Raw genomic sequence first — 21,614 nt, forward strand, 5'->3', positions numbered from 1 at the left:
ACACAAATTTGTGCCGGGTACCAGCAGACGTAGGGCAAGTGCAGAGGATGTTCTTCAAGGTCTCATTGTCTGGGAATCGGACACAGGGTGGTGAGGCCTTGTGACCCTGCCTGTGAAGGCGTACTGCTGTGTTGAAGCACCCGGTGCGAAGTCGTAGGAGGAGGGACTGCTCTGTTTGTGCTATCCCACTAGTTGGAAGGAACCTTGGCACCTCCCCTGAGGCCACTCGTCTGTGGGTGTGAAATGTGGCCACCTTCCGCCTGGCGGTACCTCTGGCCACACGAAAGCGCATCAGAGACGTTCAGACTGGGGTCTGTGGGGGAGTCGGGGGCTGCTTCGACCAGTTCATCTGCAGCCCCGTTGACTGATATGCCAACGTGGGTGAAAGCGAGTGGAATCGAAGGCTGCAGCCTTCGTTCAGACGGTGGCGTAGCTGCGCAACGAGGGACAGAAGGAGGTGGCCGCATCGCCTTCGTAGCACAGGCGCATAGACTTGCGCTTTCTGCTCCTTCTCTCTTGGGATCCACGATCAGAAGGGACCTCTTGGGATCTCTCTTGGGATCAGAGGGGGGAAGGGACCTTCTTCGCTTTCCAGCTGTGCTTATTCCAGCTTTGCATAGGTAGTGCAAGCAGCGTCAATTTTTTACGTTTTTAACGCGAAAGTGTTTTATGCCGGGGTACAGAAACCACACCGAGTGATATCCGTCACGGAAACAAGATCACCAGAAATTGTTGCATTGGCGTGGTGGCGCTAGGATTCCAGCCCACGATCAGTCTGGCCGTAACGGGAGGTGTGAAACGCTCTTCCAACTGAGCCATGAATAATGCCCGGATTACCGTACGAACGCGCCTTATGTCCTTGCCTCTAACTTCTCCATTTATTTGGTGCTGCCGTCTAGGGGAGGTGAAGCGAAGTAGTGCGTCATGACCTTAACCAGCGTCGATAGTTGACGCCTCGATAGGGCAGCGGGTAGCAGGGGAAGCTGCTGTGTTTATCGGTCCGCCGCCTATCCTGAACGCCGCTCAGCTTGTAGAACGCCACCGCGGCGTTGCACAAGCTGAGCTCGTCGCAACGCAAGCGTCTGGCGTACACGCCACTGAGCAATACCAATGTCCTCGCACCTTTGCCGAAGCGACCCGCCAGCAGGACGTAGCTCGAGAAGCACACCCACAAGAGTGCTGCCGACCCGCGAATCATGTTCCTTCCGCTGTAGTGGACTGTGACTTCACCAAACAATTCGCTGACAACCCGTTCGGGTTCGGTCGCACGGTTGTCAGCGAATTGTGTGGTGAAGTCACAGTCCACCAAATCTTTCGAATAAAAAAAAACTTTTGTTTTAAATGCAGAGCATTTCAGTAACTCACGATGTCACCCGCGTTGACGTCCGTAGTCCGCACCGCACCCCTCCCTACTATATAAAAAAAAAATACTACCCGGCGCCCGGTTTCGATCCCTCGACCCTGTGGGCAGAACGCAATGTACATGGTGCTTTACCCACTGCGCCACAAAGCCGACACAGATTGGGACGCTACGAACGCGCCTTATATCGTTGACTCATTCAAATTACTGCTGATGAGCGCTCTCTCGTCAGCAGTTGCCACAAGTGCAACAACATTAACGTAACTCAAACTACTTAACATCGTGCGCCCCCGGAAATGCTCTCCATTTGATCGTGCCCCTCGCGAGGGGGATGTTTCAATGCGTCTTCTCTCGGTCGCGGTGGCGCTATCTGGCGGAGGCGCGGCACAACTCGTAGCACTTTCTTTGAAAACGTGAAGGAAAGAACAGCGGAACTGCGATGGCACCGAGGTTTAGGTATGCGCATAGACCAGTCCCGCACGGCCCTTTTGAGGCGCGGAAGCGTGCAAGACGGATCGAGCGTCTCGCCGCATATTGAACACCGGGTAATATTACGCCAGTGCCCGAAGTCATGCAGCATCAACAAACGCCGCGGCGAGTGCTTGCCATAATGGAGTTTGCCGTTATGCTTCACTCGCTAGCACTAAAAGTCAAAGCTCCACATCTTTTTTGGAACCACAATATGATATTTTCTAGTTGAACGTTAACAATTGCCCCTAAGACACATTGCCATGGCATCTCTCAATGTATTTAGGTTTTATTTAGTATACACTAGTAACACATTTTGAGTATTTCCTTAGCTTTGAGTGAGGGGAGAGAGGCGACGTGCGGGTGGCAAAACCTGAAGCTCGCTTCCAGAACACTACACGCGAGGAAACCAAGGAAAAGCAGCGTTTTGATAATTTAATCGCCACAACGGTGGGCTTCCCGTTCGAACAGCACTTTCTCTTGACCAACTAGTGGCCGCAAGTGTCTCAGATGGAAGTGCAGTATTGCGTAATCTTAAATAACCATTCAGACATTACGGAAAGTTGGACACAAGAGTGACAAGTGCGGCGTCATCACAATGACGTTTCTTTATTTTTTTTTTCTTCATCGCCAGCTTAAACCTACGCTCTACTAACCTCGTCCAGCGGTCCCGCCGTCATGGTAAATTTGACCTTAATTTACCCTTAATTTGACGGCAGCTGCCCCGTATCATTGCTGACGCATCACGTGACTTGGCGGGACGAACTCCGCCGACATGCCGGCTTCCCCGCTGACGCTGCCGCTATAGTGAACTAGAATACTTATAAGTGCGGTGGAAATGTTCATGCTTCTCAACATTGTTCAAGAAGTACAAGACATTACGCAAATATCACGCAAAAAAATCAATACATAAGTGATATTTCTAGTGTTTATGAAAAAATTTCTGGGTGCTTGGTTTTTGGGTAGCAAATGAAACAGTACATCTACTGCAGAAAAAAATTGGCCGCGTATCTGCTCCTTTTGTTGCAAATGACGTCAAAAGACGATAGTCTTTATCGGCTTTTGCGAAGTAAATGCCTCCCTTCGCTTTACCGCTCACCTTGTTCCTCTTGCGTCGCGCTCCTCCCAAGGTAAAGACGCCAAATGTCTGCTTAAATCATTTTAAATTTCCCGCGTTCCACTGCTCCAAAGCGGGTGTCTCGATGCGAACGCTGCCGTACGGCGAAGACGCGCGTTAATCGAGGCACCCTACTTCAACTTTTATAGAACCGCGTTTCCCTACTCCACGTGCGTTGCAAGCAGAACGTGGAAACTATCTAGTGGAACCTTGCGTAACTGTTGCCGGTTGATTTCTTAAAATGGCGCCAGAAGCTATAGTGGCGCGGGCGACAGCAGGCGACGGTGGAGCGAATTCTTTTTCTGCAGTTGATGTATTTTTTTCGCAAAAGTCAAGCATGTTTGATTTTTTATAAAGGAACACTGCAAATATCACTTCTGTATTGATCTGTTGTCTCATATTTTCGTAATGTCTTGTTCTTATTCAACAATGTTGACAAGTATGAACATTACACCGGACCAAGACGGGTAGATTTAGCTGTGATTATATAAGACTATTGCGCAGGCATTGTTTTGATTTGGCCGGGTGGCTGAATCGAGTCACAGACAGACAGACGGACAAACAGACAGACAGACATACAGACAGACCAAAACTTCTGGGTTTAAGTAGCCCAAGAAAGACTATCGTCTTTAAAAAAGATTCCCTCCGCCGCCTGCTGTGGCCCGCGCCACTATAGCTCCCGGCGGTGTTTTAAGAAATCAAACGCAACAGTAACGAAAGGCTCAACTTGATAGGTTCTATGCTCCGCTTGGAACGCACATGAAGTAGGGCAAGAGGGTTCTATAAGCGCGTGAATGGGTTGCCTTGATTGCCGCGCGCCTCCGCCATAGGGCTGCGCTGGCATCGAGGCACCAGGCCTGGAGTAGTGGAACGCGGTAAATTTAAATTGACTTGATCAAATCTCTACAGTGTTACCTTGGGAGTAACGTGACGGGAGGGAAGCAGCATGAGAAGTGAGCGGGAAACAGAAGGGAGACATTTGCTTAGCAGGGGTGGCAGTCTACTATCGTCTTCCGTTGACATTTGCAACAAAAGGAGAAGATACGCGGCCATTTTTTTATGTTTCACACCTTGAACCGGCACCCACTCGGAGAAGTACTCACTGTACGCTAAGCAGCAGGTACCGACTCACGCCGTGGACCCCAAACCCGAACGTTAGGCCTACGGAGTGCATACCGGTGAGTTCCTGCGGTTAGTTTAAAAAAAATTGGCAGCGTATCTGCTCCTTTCATTGCAAATGTCGACAGAAAACGATAGTCTTTATCGACTTTTGCCAAGTAAATGCCTCCCTTCGCTTTCCCGCTCACCTCTCCTGTTGTTCCTCTTGCGTCGCGCTTCTCCCAAGGTAAAGACGCCAAGTGTTTGCCTAAATCATTTTAAATTTACCGCGTTCCACTGCTCCAGGCCGGGTGTCTCTATGCCAACGCTGGTGTACGGCGGAAACGCACGTGGATCGAGGCGCCCTACTTCAACGTTTATCGAACTATGCTGCTCTCGTCCACGTGCGTTCCAAGCAGAACGTAGAACCTATCTAGTGGAACCTTTCGTAACTGTTGCCTGTTGCGTACTTAAAACGCCGCCAGAAGCTATAGTGGCGCGGGCGACAGCAGGCGACAGCGGGGTGAATTTTTTTTAAATGCAGAGCATTTCAGTAACTCACGATGTCACCCGCGTTGACGTCCGTAGTCGCAGTCCGCACCCCTCCCCCTACACTATATAAAAAAATACTATCCGGCACCTGGTTTCGATCCCTCGACCCTGCGGGCGGAACGCAATGTACATGGAGCTCTACCCACTGCGCCACAAAGCCGACACAGAATGGGAGGCTACGAACGCGCCTTATATCCTTGACTCATTCAAACTACGTCAAGAAGCTGCTGATACAATGCATTCACTACCACCAACTCCCCAAACACTAAACGTTAACGCAATACACCCACCCCCTATGCGGCGCATTTACTCGAATCCCCCTCGCGGGGAGATGGGCCCAATTTTTTTCTTCAGTTGATCAAGTATAGTTGATCAAGTTGATCAAGTTGATTCAGTTGATCAAGTTGAATCAAGCATGTATGATTTTTGATAAAGGAACACTGCAAATATTACTTCTGTATTAATTTGTTGTCTTATATTTGCGTAATCTCTTGTTCTGATTCAACCATGTTGACAGGTATGAACATTACACCGGAGTTAGACAGGTAGATTTAGCTGTGACTATATAAGACTATTGCGCAGGCCTTGTTTTACTTTGGCCGGGTGGCTGAATCGAGTTACAGACGGACAGACAGACAGATAGACACACAGACAGACAGACCAAAATTTCTGGGTTTAAGTAGCCCAAGAAAGACTATCGTCTTTAAAAAAGGTGCTGCATACAACCAAATAACCCATACTCGGAGTGGGATTCGCCAACCACGAAATTTCTCGCGGCAAAGCTTCGCCTGCAACCATATCCTCATCGCTACACGGAGGGGCGCATGATCTTAGGGTCTAAGCCCCTTAGCGGCTCGGCCTGTCAGCGTCTGCTGTCGTCGTCTCATGTCATCATCGATGTAGTCACGGTACTAAAACACCAGGGCAATCGTTTGCGCTTCGTGGAATGCTCCGTGGTCCAAAGACACGAGACTTTCACAGCAAATCTGTATATGTCTACCACCTCAAAAGTTTCACCTCCGTTGGAAAAAACGCCAAGGCGCCAAGAATAACTTATACACTATATGCTTCGTCCCTCCTATAGGTTTCAAGTCAGTATAGATGGCCCAGGAGTTTTCGTAAACCAAGGTCCAAACCCAGACGGCGATGCAGCACTTGAGTAAAGGGAAAAGTGTGCGGTCCGCTAGCTTAGTTACCAGTGCCTTATATCGGAGTTTCCCTGGACAGCTACCGGGATAGCCGCGATTACTGTGAATCCAAAACGGTGAGGCTGCGCGAAAAGGCAACCAAGTGGGGAGGTCGATCTTTTTCTCTTTTCGCACGTGCCACAGTTTGCAACCTTTTTCTGGTAGCAAAGCTGTGGTACGTGATGCAAGTCATTCATTGTTTGTGAGTTCAAGTTCAGAAAATACATCGGGTGTTTGCCGTGTTCATTTGGCCTTCAGTTTGGGAGCGTTCAAGCAGAACCAATATTTTCCGGCGAGTTAGGGAGGGCGGGGTTGGTTTATGTCACGTTTACATTAGCCAACTTGTTAATCGGTTTTTGTTCTTACGGGATACGAATGACCCTTTTTTCCGAACATTTTTACAAAGTGTGCTGGCAAAAACGTTGCCACCATATATTGTCTCATCCGCAGACGAAACCTGTAGCAGCCTTAAAGGTTATATGAAGGAGGTTGTAGACTCTTTCAGGTTTCTAGCAGTACGGTTTTCAATGGAGTACTTAGCAGCTGTGTCAAGAAAGGCACTTACTAAAGACTTAAAGGATGTGTTACCTGTGCCACTTTACCGATCAGTGTATAGATCTGTTCCTGGCCAGGACGTGTTGTCTCGTGTTAAAAAGATGGCCGTCCCAGCAGCCGTGAAAACATTTTCTTTAAACTACACACCAGTACACTTCCCGTTAAGACTTGGACGCAGGATAAAGGCTTGTTTGTCGCTGGTCCTACAACGTGCACTTTGTGCAACAAGCCAGAAACTGTGGAGCACGTCTTCGCGGAGTGCTGGGACGCCATCTTTTTCTGGGATGTGTTGCAAAGGACCTTAAAGATAGACCTGCCCGTTTCACCCCAAGGCATACGATTTCTTTGCGTAGCTAGTGACAACAGTATGCCGTATGACCTCATCATGGCTGTAGGATTGTATGTCATCTGGAGGTCGAGGATGGCGGTGCGCCACGCTGACCCGCACGCCCTCACTGTGAGAAAATACTTTGCACAGAGTATTAGTTTGCTCTGTGAAGTGCACAAGTTGCAGACTCCCGATATGGAATGGCTACCTGTACTAGAAGAACTGTGTACGTTTGATGTTTATTTTAAGTTTTTCCGTCAGCCGAAGTTCGCCCGACGGTTTTTAATGTATCCGTGACATGTATTGTGTGCAAAAAAACGGTAATAAGAAAAAGTCCGCTAGCTTAGTTGGTTAGAGCGTCATGCTAATAACGCGAATGTCGTAGGTTCGATCCCTGCGCGGGCCTCTTCTTTTTTTTTCTTATTCTCTTATAGGAAATTATTACTTTCTGTATTTTTATGTATTTAAACATTGAGCCTAATTATACGCCATGCGCTCCGCAAAGTACACCTACACTCGTAAACTAAACAAGAGCGAGGACAACTTTGAGAACCACTCTAAGGACGTTGACACTAGAGAGCCGAAATACGTAGAGAAATCTTGAGCACTCACGTCGTTCGTAGACCGTGTAGACATCGTACACTTTGAAGCCATTCCACAACTGGAAAAAATACAGAACAGTTTAACGAGAAATTATGTCACTATTTCGAAAAAGACATCTGTCGCTAATATTCATATGGACAAAAGTAATTCTCTTGAAATAAAGAAAAACGAAGGTCCATGTATATCTCCACTCAAAAGGCTATAATAAAAATAAAGTTAGTACTCCACAGTAAGTGGCAAAAGGATTTGGAACAGGAATTTTGCAATACCTGGTTTACGAGACTATTCCCCGGGTTCATTTCAAATATCCGAAACAAACGAATGATGACTGCCTGTAATCTGCGCTTAACCACAATTCAGCGTTCATCAGCTTAATAACCCTTCCAATGACTACAGTTTTACCCTGGCGGACAAAAATCGGCTGGCCGATTAACGGTGGCCTCGTGATGCTATTTCAATGGCCTGGAAGTCGTGGCTTCACGTTGTTCGCATTAAAACAGCCACGACTAATTACCCCTGATACCGGACGAAATTAGCGTTCCATTTGTATGTAGTTATGTACTGGCCCGAGCAGCCGAACGTAGCATAATTTCTCTTATGGCAATTCTGGTATAATAATTAAGTACTACAGCTGCTTTCTGTAAACATACTCCTTTCGTAGAATCCCATTTATTGAGAGGCGAGGTGAATCGGGAATCGTTTAAAACCCTCTTGTAAACAAACCATAACAAGCAAGCGAAACTGGGCAGAAAATACGGCGCCGTCATCTTTGTTGTCTGTAGCACAGAAAGAGTACCTAAACTTTCATTTTCAGCGAACGCGGGTACGCTGAGGCCAGGCACCCCCATTTGCTGCAACGCGTCATACGACTTCGTAGCAGCGGGATCATGTGTGCTAAGCGGCCAGCCGAACTACTAATGGCAGGGCGAAAGCGTGAGTGTGCAGGTAATCGCTTCCCGCATCCAGCGCCGCAGCAGTCACCCGAGAGTCAGATAGCCGCAATCACTGTCGGAGCTGTGGTCCCCTTTGATCCTGGTGGTACGCGCAAGCCTGTATATCAGTTCGGTCATCACTCATCCCTAGAGCGTGCAATCGAAGTATATTGTGTTCCTATTTACAACTTGAATAAAGTCCGCCGCTGTTTCTGAACTTTCCCTTCCAGCACATCCGACTAAAACTGAGAGTGAGGTAGCTTTCGTAAGAAGCTTGGCTCTTGAGAAAATGTTCTGCGGACCAAAATAAAGATAACGCCCGACAGCGTATCTTGACCGGAATAATTGAACGGTTTACCTTTGAAAGAAATCGGCTGACTGCCTCTACTTTTGGCGATTTGACAGCTCCTCGCTCCTCGACATTTGTGGTTGTTATCCGACCACAGACAACCTTTGTGGCAGTAAACCTGTTGGCGAATGCTCTGTAGCTTTAAAACTATTCCGGATGTCCTCACAGAAAGTTATAATTCAGTAGGCTGTTGAGGTAACTACCATTGCGTCGAGTTTAATTTGCATGGAGTATTTAGTCAAACTACCTTGCCATTTTAAACGATCAGGAATTCCCATCTTCTGTCAAAATATGAACTTCTGCGTGAGTAGTATGGAGCCTGAAAACTTCTGCAACTCGACCATGAATCGAGCAATGGTGAAATAAATTTCATGGCACACGTGGCATTGAACTCCTCGTGCGACTTCCCAACGGTCAAAAGTTTTATCTGGTAAGACTTCAAACTATCAGGACCTGTTCTAGTACAAATGCCATAAAAGCCAGTGTTCTGAAGCAATTCCATCCGCATCAACGAAGTCGCTGTGAAACGGAGTGCCCAATTTCTTAGTGCTGGGATAAAACTAGAGTTCCTCTATAAAGCTCCCGCAGGGAGCTAAGGATTGCGCGACCCTTTTCCACACGCCACCGTGATGACGTCACTCCGATTATCCATGCCGCGCAGAGAAGCTCCGACTACGCCTGCGCCGCACCCGCCGACGCCGGCGGCACCGCGCCCCTCCCAGGAACAGCAGCAAGAGCAGCCGTAAGGCGCTGCCTACCGAAGCGCCCCCACCGCGCGTCGGAGGCCGTCGGAAGCGTGCAGCCAAGGCTCCCACACAAGCGACGGGCGGCTTTCCCGCAGCAATCCGGATACCAAGATGGCGGGCGGTCGCGCAACTCTTAGCTCCCTGCGCGAGCTAGATATAGGAACTCTGGGTAAAACCATAGCTTCTAAAACTTTCAGCAACTAAGCAACTTAAAAAGTGCAATATGGCAAATTAGAAGTGATCGAGTTTTACTGCGAAAGCCTTAGGTGTCTCGTCAAACCCACCAAGTCAATTTAGTCGTAATCGACGAATTCGACACGTACGGGGCCAAAAAGGCGGCCGCCGTAAAAAAAAAATTGGCTTAAAGTGGGAGTTAAACCAGGGTCGCTACAGCAGCATCCATGCTCTCTTACCACGGCGGTTACTCGGAACCTTGGCAGAATAAAACAAGAATCATTCTGACGCATCCGCCGTGACAGGTGCACGTGTCTACAGGAGCGTTAGAACGGGTGCATGCGGAAAGCAGATTGACTGTGGGGAGACAACAGCGTAAAGGCAGGCCAGTCAGCCTGTCGGACTAACTGGTGTAAAAATGTGCAGAAAATGTTGTTGAACAACAACAACAACAACAACAACTTGTAGCAGCAAAGACTTCTTTTATAATTGCTGCACTGCCCCCTTCAAGCCATGTAAGCGCACATAAGGGCCACGCAGGCAGTTTGTTTTGTACATATTTTATTTTTATTATCTTCTATATTTCGGTTCTTGTAGTTCTCTTCGACAAATTACGCTATCAATACGCACTTTTATGCATTTTTTTTGCGCGGTTCGTCCGTTTTGTTTCGTGCGATAGTTGAGATTGGCCTCCGGTCAATGAGCCGGTAAATATACTGCTACATTACAACTTACATAGTATCTACTATTAATTTGTAACACCACTTCCGTTCATGCTCACGCAGCTCGCTTTCAAATCATGTGATGGTCGACTGAACGTAAGTCCTTGTTTCCTTTTCCCCATTTCGGAACGGTATATATATATTTTTTAAATGGGCCTTTTGGTGTCCGGTTCTCTTCCTGAGCTCGATTGCAGGCAAGATGCCAGGTTGAAGGCAGCTGGGCAGCGGCAGGTGTGGTAGGGTCCATTACGAAAATTATCATCCGAATGAGTCATGTGGTATGCATTTTGTCCACTTATGTACATAGATCCCTATTCTGGCTCTAATCGTGGTACGAGGCATATTTGTGCATCTTAAGGAATCAAATGACTTCACAGCAAGGATTCAAAAGTTTGATTATTTTATTGATGGTTAAGGGCTTCCAAGCACAAACGAGAAGCATCCGCATGTCAACGCATGCATTTTTTACTCCTGACCACGCGGAGATCAGAGCGTTTAAGATTTCTTACATTGTGTGTGAAGTGTAAAAGCAACTGGATAGCTTCACCAGTTCGTGAAATGTTGGGAAAAGGTAGAGTTTTTGCGATGTAGAAAACGGTGGTTATTGCTATTTTCTATCCGCCACAACGAAGAGTTTAGTTGGCATTTGCTGACCGCAACGAAGGGCAACAGGGATTTGCAACGAACAGAAACGGCATGTGTTTGCTTAAATGGTAGGGGCAGTAAGAAAAGAATGGGAATTGACAAGTAAAATAGATTTTATGAACAAAAAAACAAAAACAACCACTGCATGTTTTAAGCAAGTGTTTGTCAAAACTACTAGAAATTCCAAGGTGAAAACATTTTTAAAGACGATACTCTCTCTTGGGCTACTTCAACGCAGAAATTTTGGTCTGTCTGTCTGTCTGTCTGTCTGTCTGTCTGTCTGTCTGTCTGTCTGTCTGTCTGTCTGTCTGTAGGTAACCCGACTCAGCAACCGGCCAAAAGGAAACTGAAACTGCAAAATAGGTTTCTACACCCACAGCCAAATCTAAACATCGAAGCCCGTTGGAAATTTTCATACTTGCCAGCAATGGTGAACAAGGACAAAGCACTACGCAAATATGAGGGAGAAAATCAATACATCGGTGATATCTGCGGTGTTCTTCAATTATAAAATTTATGGATGTCTCATTTTGCGAATAGCAAACAAAATACTACATCCACAGCAGAAAAAAATTCACTCCGTCGCCTTCTGTCGCCCGCGCCACTTAGCTCCTGACGGCATTTTAAGACATCAAACGCCAACAGTAACAAATGGTTCCACTAGATAGAACTCACGTTCCGCTTGGAACGCACACGGAGGAGGGCAGCGGGGTTCTATAAACGCGTGAGAAGGGTGTCCCAATTCACGCTTGTGTCCGCCGTATACGACAGCGCTGGCATCGAGGCACCCGGCCTGAAGCTGTGGAATGGGGTAAATTTAAATTGACTTGAGCAAACCTCTAGTGTGTTGACTCGGGAGGAGCGAGACTGGATAGAAGCAGTATGAGAGGTGAGCGCGAAAGCGAAGGGACGCATTTACTAGGCAGGGACGCCAGGCGACTATCATCTTTCGTCGACATTTGCAACAAAATGAGCAGATAAGCGGCAATTTTTTTATATACTGAGAACTGATGCCTTTCGTTTTTCTTCAAAGTCCAGTTCTCGGAGGCATAATATACAAGTAGGGTGATCAGAGAAGGCAACGTAAGCGAACAACATGTTGAACTGAACATACGAATTCCAATGGGTGTTTTCCCGCAAGTGTCTTTCCGGAAAGGGAAAAGGGTAATGACGATGGTAATAAGAGAAAACAATGGCACCAGTGATCACATGTATGTATTTATGTGCTGTGTATACCTCACGCCAGCTGTGAAACGGGATCGCTCACGAAAGCACGCCAGAGAAGACGCAAGGTCACTCGTAAACACCGCACGTCGAGCAGAGAGGCAGGCGCTCGCTGCAGCTTTATCCCCATCATCCGGCACTACCGCGACCACGACGGGAAGGTTACATGCCTGATATATGTCCTTCTGGTACATGCCTGATATATGTCTGAGAACTGATGCCTTTCGGTTTTCTTCAAACGAAGCCCCGTTCTCGTAATACACGTTGGTTGATCAGGGAAGGCAACGTAAGCGAACAACTTCTTGAACTAAGCACACCAAGTTCAATGGGCCCAATGAAGGAAGCCACACTGGACGCGTCTTCCCGCAAGTGTCTTCACTCAATGGGAAATGGGTAATGACGGTGGTAATAAGCGGACATAATGTCACCAGTAATCACATTTATGCAGGTATGTGCTGTGTATACCTCAGCGCCAGCTGAAAAACGTAGTCACCCATGAAAGTGCGCCAGAGAAGACACAAGGTCACACGTAAACACCGCACGGAGAGAACAAAGGCAGGCGCTCGCTGCAGCTTTATTCCCATCATCCGGTAGTACTGCGATCATTATGACGCGAAGATTACACGCCATATATATGTCTTTCTGGTAATGGTGACGTTCTAGCAAGAGAAGAGGACATACTTTAGGCAGACCTAACGTTAGAAGTGGAGGGTCGAATATTCTTATGCATCGCACCCAATACCCGGCCACGCAAATCGCTTCCGACCAGGCTCCCTGTACCACGTGCTATGGGAGTGCCAGCAACCACAACCCTGCCTATGAGCAGTTGGTGAAGCTGGTGATCAGCTCCGACCGCTCAAAACCAGCGACGATTGGGGGAGAAGACTCGGATAGCCAGCATGGTCCAAGGCATCCTGGACTAAGGAAGCCTCCACTGGGCAGAGTCCATAGTACCAGCATACCAGCACCTAACAGCAGCACCTCGACTCAGTCCAATAATATTTATTTATAATCATCCGCGACGAACGTCAACACGACAAGGAATGAATAGAAAACGCATCTCACCAAACAGACAGCTGCGAGTAACGAAACTTCAAAAGGCGTTTCGCAGAAGCACATGGTGGCTGGTTTGCGGTGGAAGCTCACGCCCTGCATAAGAAGGTCGCAGTATTACAAGGTTGGAATGAACGACCAAATTTGAAGTGAGTGACGTGACTACTTTTACGTGTCACAATCAGGTAATAAACAAAATCGGCAAACTTCCGCACTGCATAAAATATTTTAGCATGATGTGAAGCAAAGCCCATTAGCTCCGTCGGTAATAATGTCAAGTAAAAACATATTTTCGTTTATTTTCCGATATAAAATAGTAAGTTCTGCCATGGAGGGCCTCATCACTGTGGCATTCTTTCTTTCGAGAGTCTATATAAGCGTTTTCCCACTTGGACACTTCTATGATTTATTGGGTCGTTTCCGCAGCGCCTACATTATCGAAAGCTTGAAGACGGTCCGTCATAGCCTCTGCATATCTTTCTTCCTTGGATGGGAATGAAATTAAAAATCTCGATGCCCCTGCCTTTCCTCTCAATTTGTTTTCTATGCAACCCTGGACGAAAGCTGCAAGCTGAAGTAATTGCTTAGCTGGTAAATTGTTTTACTTGTGGGCTGCCTCTACAAGTTGTATACAATTGAAGTATTCCCAACGGTCTCAATATTCTCCATCCCCGCCCTCCGCCGTTCCTCTGAGTACCGATGTAGTGTCCGCAGCATAAATCCCTATAATGTTTATGGTGGCTAAGTCAATGTAGGTTCCATTTAGACAAACAGTGGAGCCGCCAGCTAAGTCCCGAAGTATCTCCTCAACCTCTTGGGCGCAAACTACGGCGGTCCTTCTATTTCCTCACTTGCAAGGAAAATTGCATGCTTCAGTTAATATTATTAATTTAAACGTTGAATCGCCGGGGTCACCTAATCCTTTCTTCTTAAGTGGTTAGTGCGAAAACATTTGTGCCCAGCTGTTAAGCCGTTGTCTCTGAAGCAATCCGTATCGTGATGCCTTCAATAGCGCAAGCTAAAACTGCACAGTAACAAAACACGGCCGTTCGTGCTAAGTACGCCCCAAATTAGGCAGCGGTACAATGCAGTGAAGCTAGAGAAGGCACAGGAAGCGAAATACATCATCGTCGCGAACTCACCATTTCTCGCCGGCTGCAGGAGCCAGAAATGGTGCAGCTTTTAGAAAACTGACCGAATACATTGTAAAGGCTCAACGCAGAATGGGATTGCGGGGCAAAGCGTATGAAGCGGCAAAGGGACAAAGGCCCTCGGACAACGAAAGGCGGAAGCGAAGCATTTTTGTCGTTCTAAGGGGCATTTTTGCTTTCGTATTTACAATTAATCCGAAGTGCCTATGTATTCTGGTAGTTTGTGTTGCCCATTTTCGTAATAACGCACTCAATGTGTGTTTTTAAATTACTCAACTAATTCAAGCCTCGGTTATGTAATTGCGTTATTCTTAGATACGCCCTAGGCAATCTTCCGCCAAGCGACACGGACGTCTTTGAGCTCTGCCACCAATGGTTGCTGTTTAGCAAGGTTGCCAGCCATGCGTCGTGCTTATGCAAAGTAAAAAACGGCGCGAATTGAGACGACCACAAAAAGAAAAGTACACAAGGACAGGCGCAGTCTTTTGACTCACTATTACTATACATGATCACAGCGTTTAAAGGCGCAAGAAAAAACGCGGACACTAGAAGAGAAAAAACAACCAAGACAAACGAAGCGCCGCTTCCAACTAAAATTTATTAAAGAAACAACCGGCATTTATGTTATCCAAACATGACGACACCCCTGCGTTCGCTTATTAGGAATTCAATCTCTGTTGCTGAAAGGGCAACAGATGGCTTGCTGATGCACTCCTTACCCGCTTTTTTGATTAAGAACGCTTCCATAATTTCCCTTTCAGGCCTATCGCTAGCCCTGCGCAGGTTGGAGCAGACAAGATTTCTGCGCAGGGCTAGCGATAGGCTTGAAAGGGAAATTAATGGAAGTGTTCTTAATCGAAAAAGCGGGTAAGAAGTGCATCAGCAAGCCATCTGTTGCTCTTTCAGCAACAGAGATTGAATTCCTAATAAGCGAACACAGTGGTGACGTCATGTTTGGATAACATATAAATGCCGGTTCTTTCTTTAATAAATTTTAGTTGGAAGTGGCGCTTCGTTTGTCTTGGTTGTTTTTTCTCTTCTAGTGTCCGCGTTTTTTTCTTGCGCCTTAAAACGCTGTTATCATGGCGAACCAACTGGCCCACATTAAGCTATTGCTATTACTATACGCAAGCTCACATGTAAGTACAGGCCGAAGCATCACCGCACGGCACACTACGATAAAACGTTACGATAAAACCACAAACAACCTATCACAACGGTCATCAATAAACTTCATCTTGCTGTTGCGCAAACACTGACGTTTCGCTGAAGCAATCATGACCCAACATCCGTATATAGTAGGCCTCACCTCCCTCTAGCGCGCGGCTATCACGACACCCACACAAAATCTTGTTCTCGCAACCACGAGTTACCCAATCTTCCCGTTTGGTCCACCTGTACTTTACCACATGAAAGAGGTACATGATAAACCACCCCGGCACATGCTGGCTACTGAGAATGATATTTCATGTAATGCGTCCATGCATTACAGAAATGTCAAAGTCCAGTTTCTGGCACACTGATGTCGCTAGCGGTCTTTCGCCAGACTTCACTAAAGATACGTAGTTCTCTCTTTCTTTCTCTCTGGCGGCCTTTAACATCACCAAAAACAAACCGGAAGTAGGGTTACTCTCTGGAAAAACTGCGGGTGCTAGCCCAAACAAAACACGCAGTAATACACAGCACTATCGTCACCACTCTGCTTTTCTTAAGCTTCCCAAGTTGCGCTGTCAGAATGGACACGGGCGGCACTATTTCAAAACGAAGTAAATGGTAAGGCAGCGCCTGTGCGGCAAGCACTTGCGGAAAATCGGCGCCCTGCGTTCTAGGTATTTTTAAAAGCGATACTATCTGCAAGCGGACAGAAAATCACAAGACAAAACGTTTTGGTGTTTAGCGTCTATTGGACTCCTTAATGGTAGATATTTCATGGAATATTTTAAGTTAATACACAGATACTAGGCCTGAAGCACAGGGCAACTGCTTCAAACAGCTTTTTATCCTGCCATTCGTCATTCAATAATCGTTTTACCATGGTTACAGCGAATTCCAGTAAAGATATACTCACGGCAGTATTCGGGCTTCAGTGTCTTTCTTTCTCGTCGTCTTCGGGCACGAGCCGAATAACTAAGCGTCGTACGTGTCAATTGTCTTCTTATTTATCTAGATATTTTGAAAACCTAGGTCCCTAGCTTAAACTCAACTAAAAAAAAAGCCCGTTAAATAAAATATTGCAAGTTCACTATAAAGCACCTGTGCGGTAATGCATTAAATACGTGGGCCGCGGTATTGGTATATTGACCTGAGATCATTCCCCTCACTGACAACGGGTCGTGTTCGGGATTACCACATTTCGCAGGCTATGCAATAATTCAGATTAAGATTATGTGGTTTGACTGAAGTGACTTGTCAACATCGTGGGATTACTTGCACAAATTCTAGTTTGGCATCCCCAGGCCATGTTTCGACCAATCTCGGAGCGTTTACGCGACTTTTTTAGTATAAATATCAATTCTAAAGTGCTTTACTTCTCTCTGAATCTTTTTTGCAGATTTCCTATGACGCTTCCTATGACGCTTACTCGAGAATTCTTGCCTTGACTGCGCCGCTGCGTGGCTCGCCGACCCTCGGACAGAGTCAGGCGGTCAAAAGCGGGCGGGTCTTCGCAGGTCGTTAGCTTAATTAAAACTAAGCTAAGACACGATCTATGCCTGGAAGAATGTGCCTTTAGTTTGTTCGTTTGTAGGCTGTATCAAGCTTAGTAAAGTCAACGAAGTTAAAGTAGCTCCACACAAGTGCACATGCGACGCTTCGCTGAGTGGAACGCTACTAGAAAAAAACTCCAAGGCCCATTGAAGGCGGGAGAAGAGTCAGCGAAGTTAATGTAGGCACTAAAGAATTAAAATCAACCCAAATGTTTATCTGACAGCGTAAAACCAAGATGCCGGAAGCCCTTTTTACGATGCGTGAACTACAACAGTGGTCATAAGGACGACCACATGCACTTTTTCTCTTGTTTTTGCTGCCTAAGAAATACAAGTGCCAGAGATACGATATTTGTGGGAATTTCAGAGACGTTTACTGTCCCATCGTTATTGAAGAAATAGTTATCTAAGCTGCTGGGAATGCTGAAAATGAAAAAAAATAAACAGGTAATACGATATATACCTAGACTGATAGTTTTAGAGTTGGTATTCTTGTACTTGGGTAATGTGTTCTATACTGAATTCAGCTGCTTGCGCTGCAACCTTGATGGCTGCACGAGCGAAACGGCAGACTGCGCGCAGACTGACACTGATGAGTTGGCGAGTTCTCGTTGAATGAACGTTGTGTTGACATAAGCACCGAATCGCTTGCGGTCACAGTGCCGAATCAGCCGACTTTTGGACACAGGGACGGGCCTTTCAAGGTCCAAAAGGGGGTGGGGAGTGGGGGAGGGAGGCTCTAGGCACCTCGCAGTTGAGCGTCTCCGATGAGACGGACGGCGTTCAGCGACTAGGCTAATGACTGTTAGGATTATAAGCGGAGCTGGCAGGCTAATTTGAAGCACTCTACAACCGACAACATGGAAGAAGCGTGGTATGCCGATTACTGAGAAAACGAGAATGGCCAACCAACGATAACCTCGGATGTGAAACATGAAGTTGCACAGAACCGCCACTGAAACTGGTTTTAATTCCAACCTTCGACATCTTCCACTCCCATCTCACCTCGAATACGCGTCACTGCTACTAGTTGTTGCGGCCACCGTAAACGTCGCATGGTATGTTTCTTCTTTCAGGATTTATATAATAAATACTGATTTATCGGTCGGATAAACAAAAAAATGTGTTTATTTGATACAGTCTATGCAATGCAAACGTAAGCAGAAGTTTGGCAAATTCCCATCAGTGTACGTCCCTTTAACGCGCGAACGTTACACACGGGCTATGAGGCGCGCCGTAGTGGAGAGCTCCGGGTTAATTCTGACCACATGGGGATAATTACTTGCGCCGAAATCTCGGCACACGGGTATTTTGGCTTTTCAGGTCCGTCTGAAAAAAGGCCACCACGGACGGGATCGAACCCGCGTCTTTGGGTACTGCAGCACAGCGCGTTAGCCACTGAGCCACAGAGGCGGGTTACGCAGTTCTTCGTCGTTGTTCTTTCTCGGTGTCATCGTGTTATAAGAAAGATGCAGAATTGGTGGTTTCAGCATTGTACAGTACGTCAAACAAACTTGTTACTGGGGTACAGTGCACACCTCAAGCGACACGAAGCGCTAGCAGCTATTGTTTCGGAAAATATGACCATAATTTAATTAAGGAAAAGAAACAGCATGTATATTTATAACTGTGCTGGGAAGAAGAAGATGGTGGCAACATGATGATGATGACTGAAGAAGATAATAATCATAACCATCATGTTCTTGGGTTCACTGAAGGATGTACGGCTTTAGAAAAGGCAGGAGCAGCATTGACAATGTCCTGGCCCTCGTGAGTCATATCAAGCGAGCCAAAGCCTTGCGTCGCATCACCATTGCAGTGTTCGTCGATGTTAAAGCAGCGTTTGATTCTGTGTCGCACGAAGCTATCCAGATAGCCTTGAAGTACGTCGGAGTTCAAGGCCGAATGTATGCATGGCTCTGCAATTATTTATCCTACAGGTCACTGTACATGTCTACTAAGGATAGTGACACTGGACTTCACACTGTGCGTCGAGGTGTCCCCCAGGGAGGAATTTTAAGCCCGACGTTGTTTAACATTTCCCTAATTGGAATCGAGCAGTGCTTGCCGCCGTCCGTTCAAATTTCTCTTTATGCTGATGATATATGCATTTGGTGCTCAGGAAGCAACCGGCGGATTTTGCGCGCAAGGCTTCAAGGGGCCATTAACTCAATGGCAACATCTCTGGCAGCACGTGGCCTCGAAATATTGGCGTAGAAGTCTGCTGCGATAGCTTTCACCAGGCGTCATCTCTCCCGGTATCTTCTTAACCTCGGAGGTGTTCCTATATCTTACGTTGACAGCCACAATATTCTAGGAGTGACTTTTGACAGGAACATGACGTAGTCAACACATATACGACAACTGAGGCACAAGCTTGATGCGTACGCATCGATCTTCCGCATGATCTCCAGCAGTGCGGGAGGTTGCTCGGTGGAGTCTCTCATCAAGCTCTACAATGCACTCTGAGAGGGATTGCTTCGCTACAGCTTGCCTGCCCTCGAGCCTCTCACAAAAACGAATTCACGGCTTATAGAAGGCTTACAAGCGAAAGTGCTTCGTGTGTGCCTTGGGGTACCTAAAAATACTTCAACCCTTGGAACTCTCAGGGAGAGTAGGCGCCTCTCTCCAACGGCTCTCTGCCAGCAAGAACTCCTTCGTGCACGCTTGCGGTTTGTGACCAGGACTGTCGACCATCCACTGGCTTGTGACTCGGAAGCCGAGGTACGTGCCTTATTACCAGCAGTGTATCAGAGCCCACCAGAGCATACCCAGCCACCATGGAGATTTGCCTCCTAGAAAATAACATTAACCGTTCCCGGCATCCAGAGCAAAGCTAAGTTGCCTCTGCCTGCTCTTAAATTCTTTTCATTGGAGCACATTGCTACTACCTACCAAAATTGCACTCACATTTTCACGGATGCATCAGTGATGGATACGCCATCTGCTATCGGAATATGGATCCCATCAACCCACACAAAAATTACCGCAAAACTAGGTCACAAAACTTCGTCGATGGTTACTGAACTCACGGCCCTACGTGCTGCATTGGAACACATTTTAACTGCTCCAGTTCAGGCATGGGCAATCTTCACCGACTCTCGAGCAGCCCTTCAGCACCTCATGGTGCTGCCACAAGAGCAGCTTGCTCAAGAAATTAATGGCCTGCACACGCAGGCAATAAACAACCACCACGTCGTTGTTCTGCAGTGGCTTCCATCTCACTGCGGTGTGGCTGGCAACGACGAAGCCGACAGAGCTGATGCATCAGCGCATTCCAGCCCAATTATTACGCCAGTGCCTTTCACAAGGCGAGACGGAGCGACTCTGGCGTCATCGCTTGCCAAGAGTTCTCAGCGATTGCTGTGGACCGACCCAAATAATACCTACGATCCGTTGCATGCAATAAACCCAGAGTGTCGATTTCGGATGCCAAGCGGTCTGTGCAAGCGAGATGAAGCTTTCCTGCATCGAATACGACTGAATGTGGCGTACACTAAGCATTTCCTTTTTAAACTACGTCGAGTTTCCTCAGCTCTCTGCCCTACCTATACAGTTCCCGAGGACCTGAAACACGTTCTCTGCGCATGTCCTCGCTACGAACTTGAGCGTACCACGGCAAAGCTTTCTCTTCGAGCCACCTCCTTGGGCCCTGGCTTAGAACCGGCATGGCAAGTCGCGGAACAACAGTGCTCCTAACGTTCCTCCGGAGCACTGGACTTGTCAGTGAGCTATGAACTCTCAGACAAATGACTATATCGCCTGACTGTGTGTGTGCTTTTTGTGTGCGTCTGTGTGTTTGAGTATTCATGTGTAAGTGAGAGTTTTCATTAATCTTCATCACACCTTCACCCCCATTTGGTGTAGCAAGTCGGGCGCCCCGCCTGGCTGACCTCACTTGTTCATTAAAGATCTCTCTCTCTCTCTCTCTCTCTCTCTCTCTCTCTCTCTCTCTCTCTCTCTCTCTCTCTCTCTCTCTCTCTCTCTCTCTCTCTCTCTCTCTCTCTCTCTCTCTCTCTCTCTCTCTCTCTCTCTCAAATAGATCTGCAAGCACTCCTGTCGTGCAGGTCCAGAGTCCGAGTGTCGAATATGGAGTGAATACTCTTCCCTTCTAGTCGGTTCTCTCGGTATTCACTGTTTGTCAAGGAATTGTCGGCAGCTTTTGGCCTGAACCAGAATATTGAGCGAGGTCTTCGAGCGAAGCGCTGGTACTACCTTACGGGAGGCACGTTGTCGCTGAATCCCTTGTGGCATTGACGAAGGGCAGAAACAAGGCTGAGGGCATCGACCTACCAAACGGGGCTTAAGTAAGCGAGACCTACCAAATTTCACCAATGCTGAAACATAGGTCTTATCTGAAGTTAACATTCTTATACAAAGATAATAAAACTCCATGAACTGAAAAAAAAAAACATTTCCTCTGATCTGTCGGTAACTCATCGATGACGACACTGTATGCAACAGATCGAAACAGTCGCTTCCGGTGACAAAATGTTGCTGATCACATCTACATTGCGTTCTTAATACGTGAGACGCAATAGTTCTTCTTCGGCGTTGAGTCGAGGTTGCGCAAAAGAGCTTCTGCATTCACCGTTCATGCTGTCCAAGCGCTGAAAGTCCGTTTAGAAGTCGAGGTTGGTAGCAA

At 47.1% G+C, this 21,614-nt stretch overlaps 1 protein-coding gene and 1 non-coding gene across 2 annotated transcripts in view; one reads left to right on the plus strand and one right to left on the minus strand.

Moving 5' to 3' along the window:
- LOC144175363 (uncharacterized) overlaps positions 1 to 21,254 on the minus strand; it is a 41,044-nt gene extending 19,790 nt beyond the window's left edge. Inside the window, exons 1-3 of the mRNA XM_077704445.1 lie at positions 21,185 to 21,254; positions 13,126 to 13,209; positions 7,278 to 7,326 (exon numbers count right to left, since the gene is read on the minus strand). Of these exons, the coding sequence (XP_077560571.1) occupies positions 7,278 to 7,326; positions 13,126 to 13,209; positions 21,185 to 21,223 (172 nt within the window). The 5' untranslated portion in view covers positions 21,224 to 21,254. The remainder of the gene's footprint in view (positions 1 to 7,277; positions 7,327 to 13,125; positions 13,210 to 21,184) is intronic.
- On the plus strand, positions 6,998 to 7,071 carry Trnai-aau (transfer RNA isoleucine (anticodon AAU)). Its single transcript has one exon. It is a non-coding gene; the product is annotated as a tRNA-Ile (tRNA).
- Positions 21,255 to 21,614: the final 360 nt, after the last annotated feature.

Source organism: Haemaphysalis longicornis, unplaced genomic scaffold (genome assembly GCF_048455015.1).
Source record: "Haemaphysalis longicornis isolate Haplotype H1 unplaced genomic scaffold, Haemaphysalis longicornis Haplotype H1 scaffold_3, whole genome shotgun sequence".
NCBI lineage: Eukaryota > Metazoa > Arthropoda > Arachnida > Ixodida > Ixodidae > Haemaphysalis > Haemaphysalis longicornis.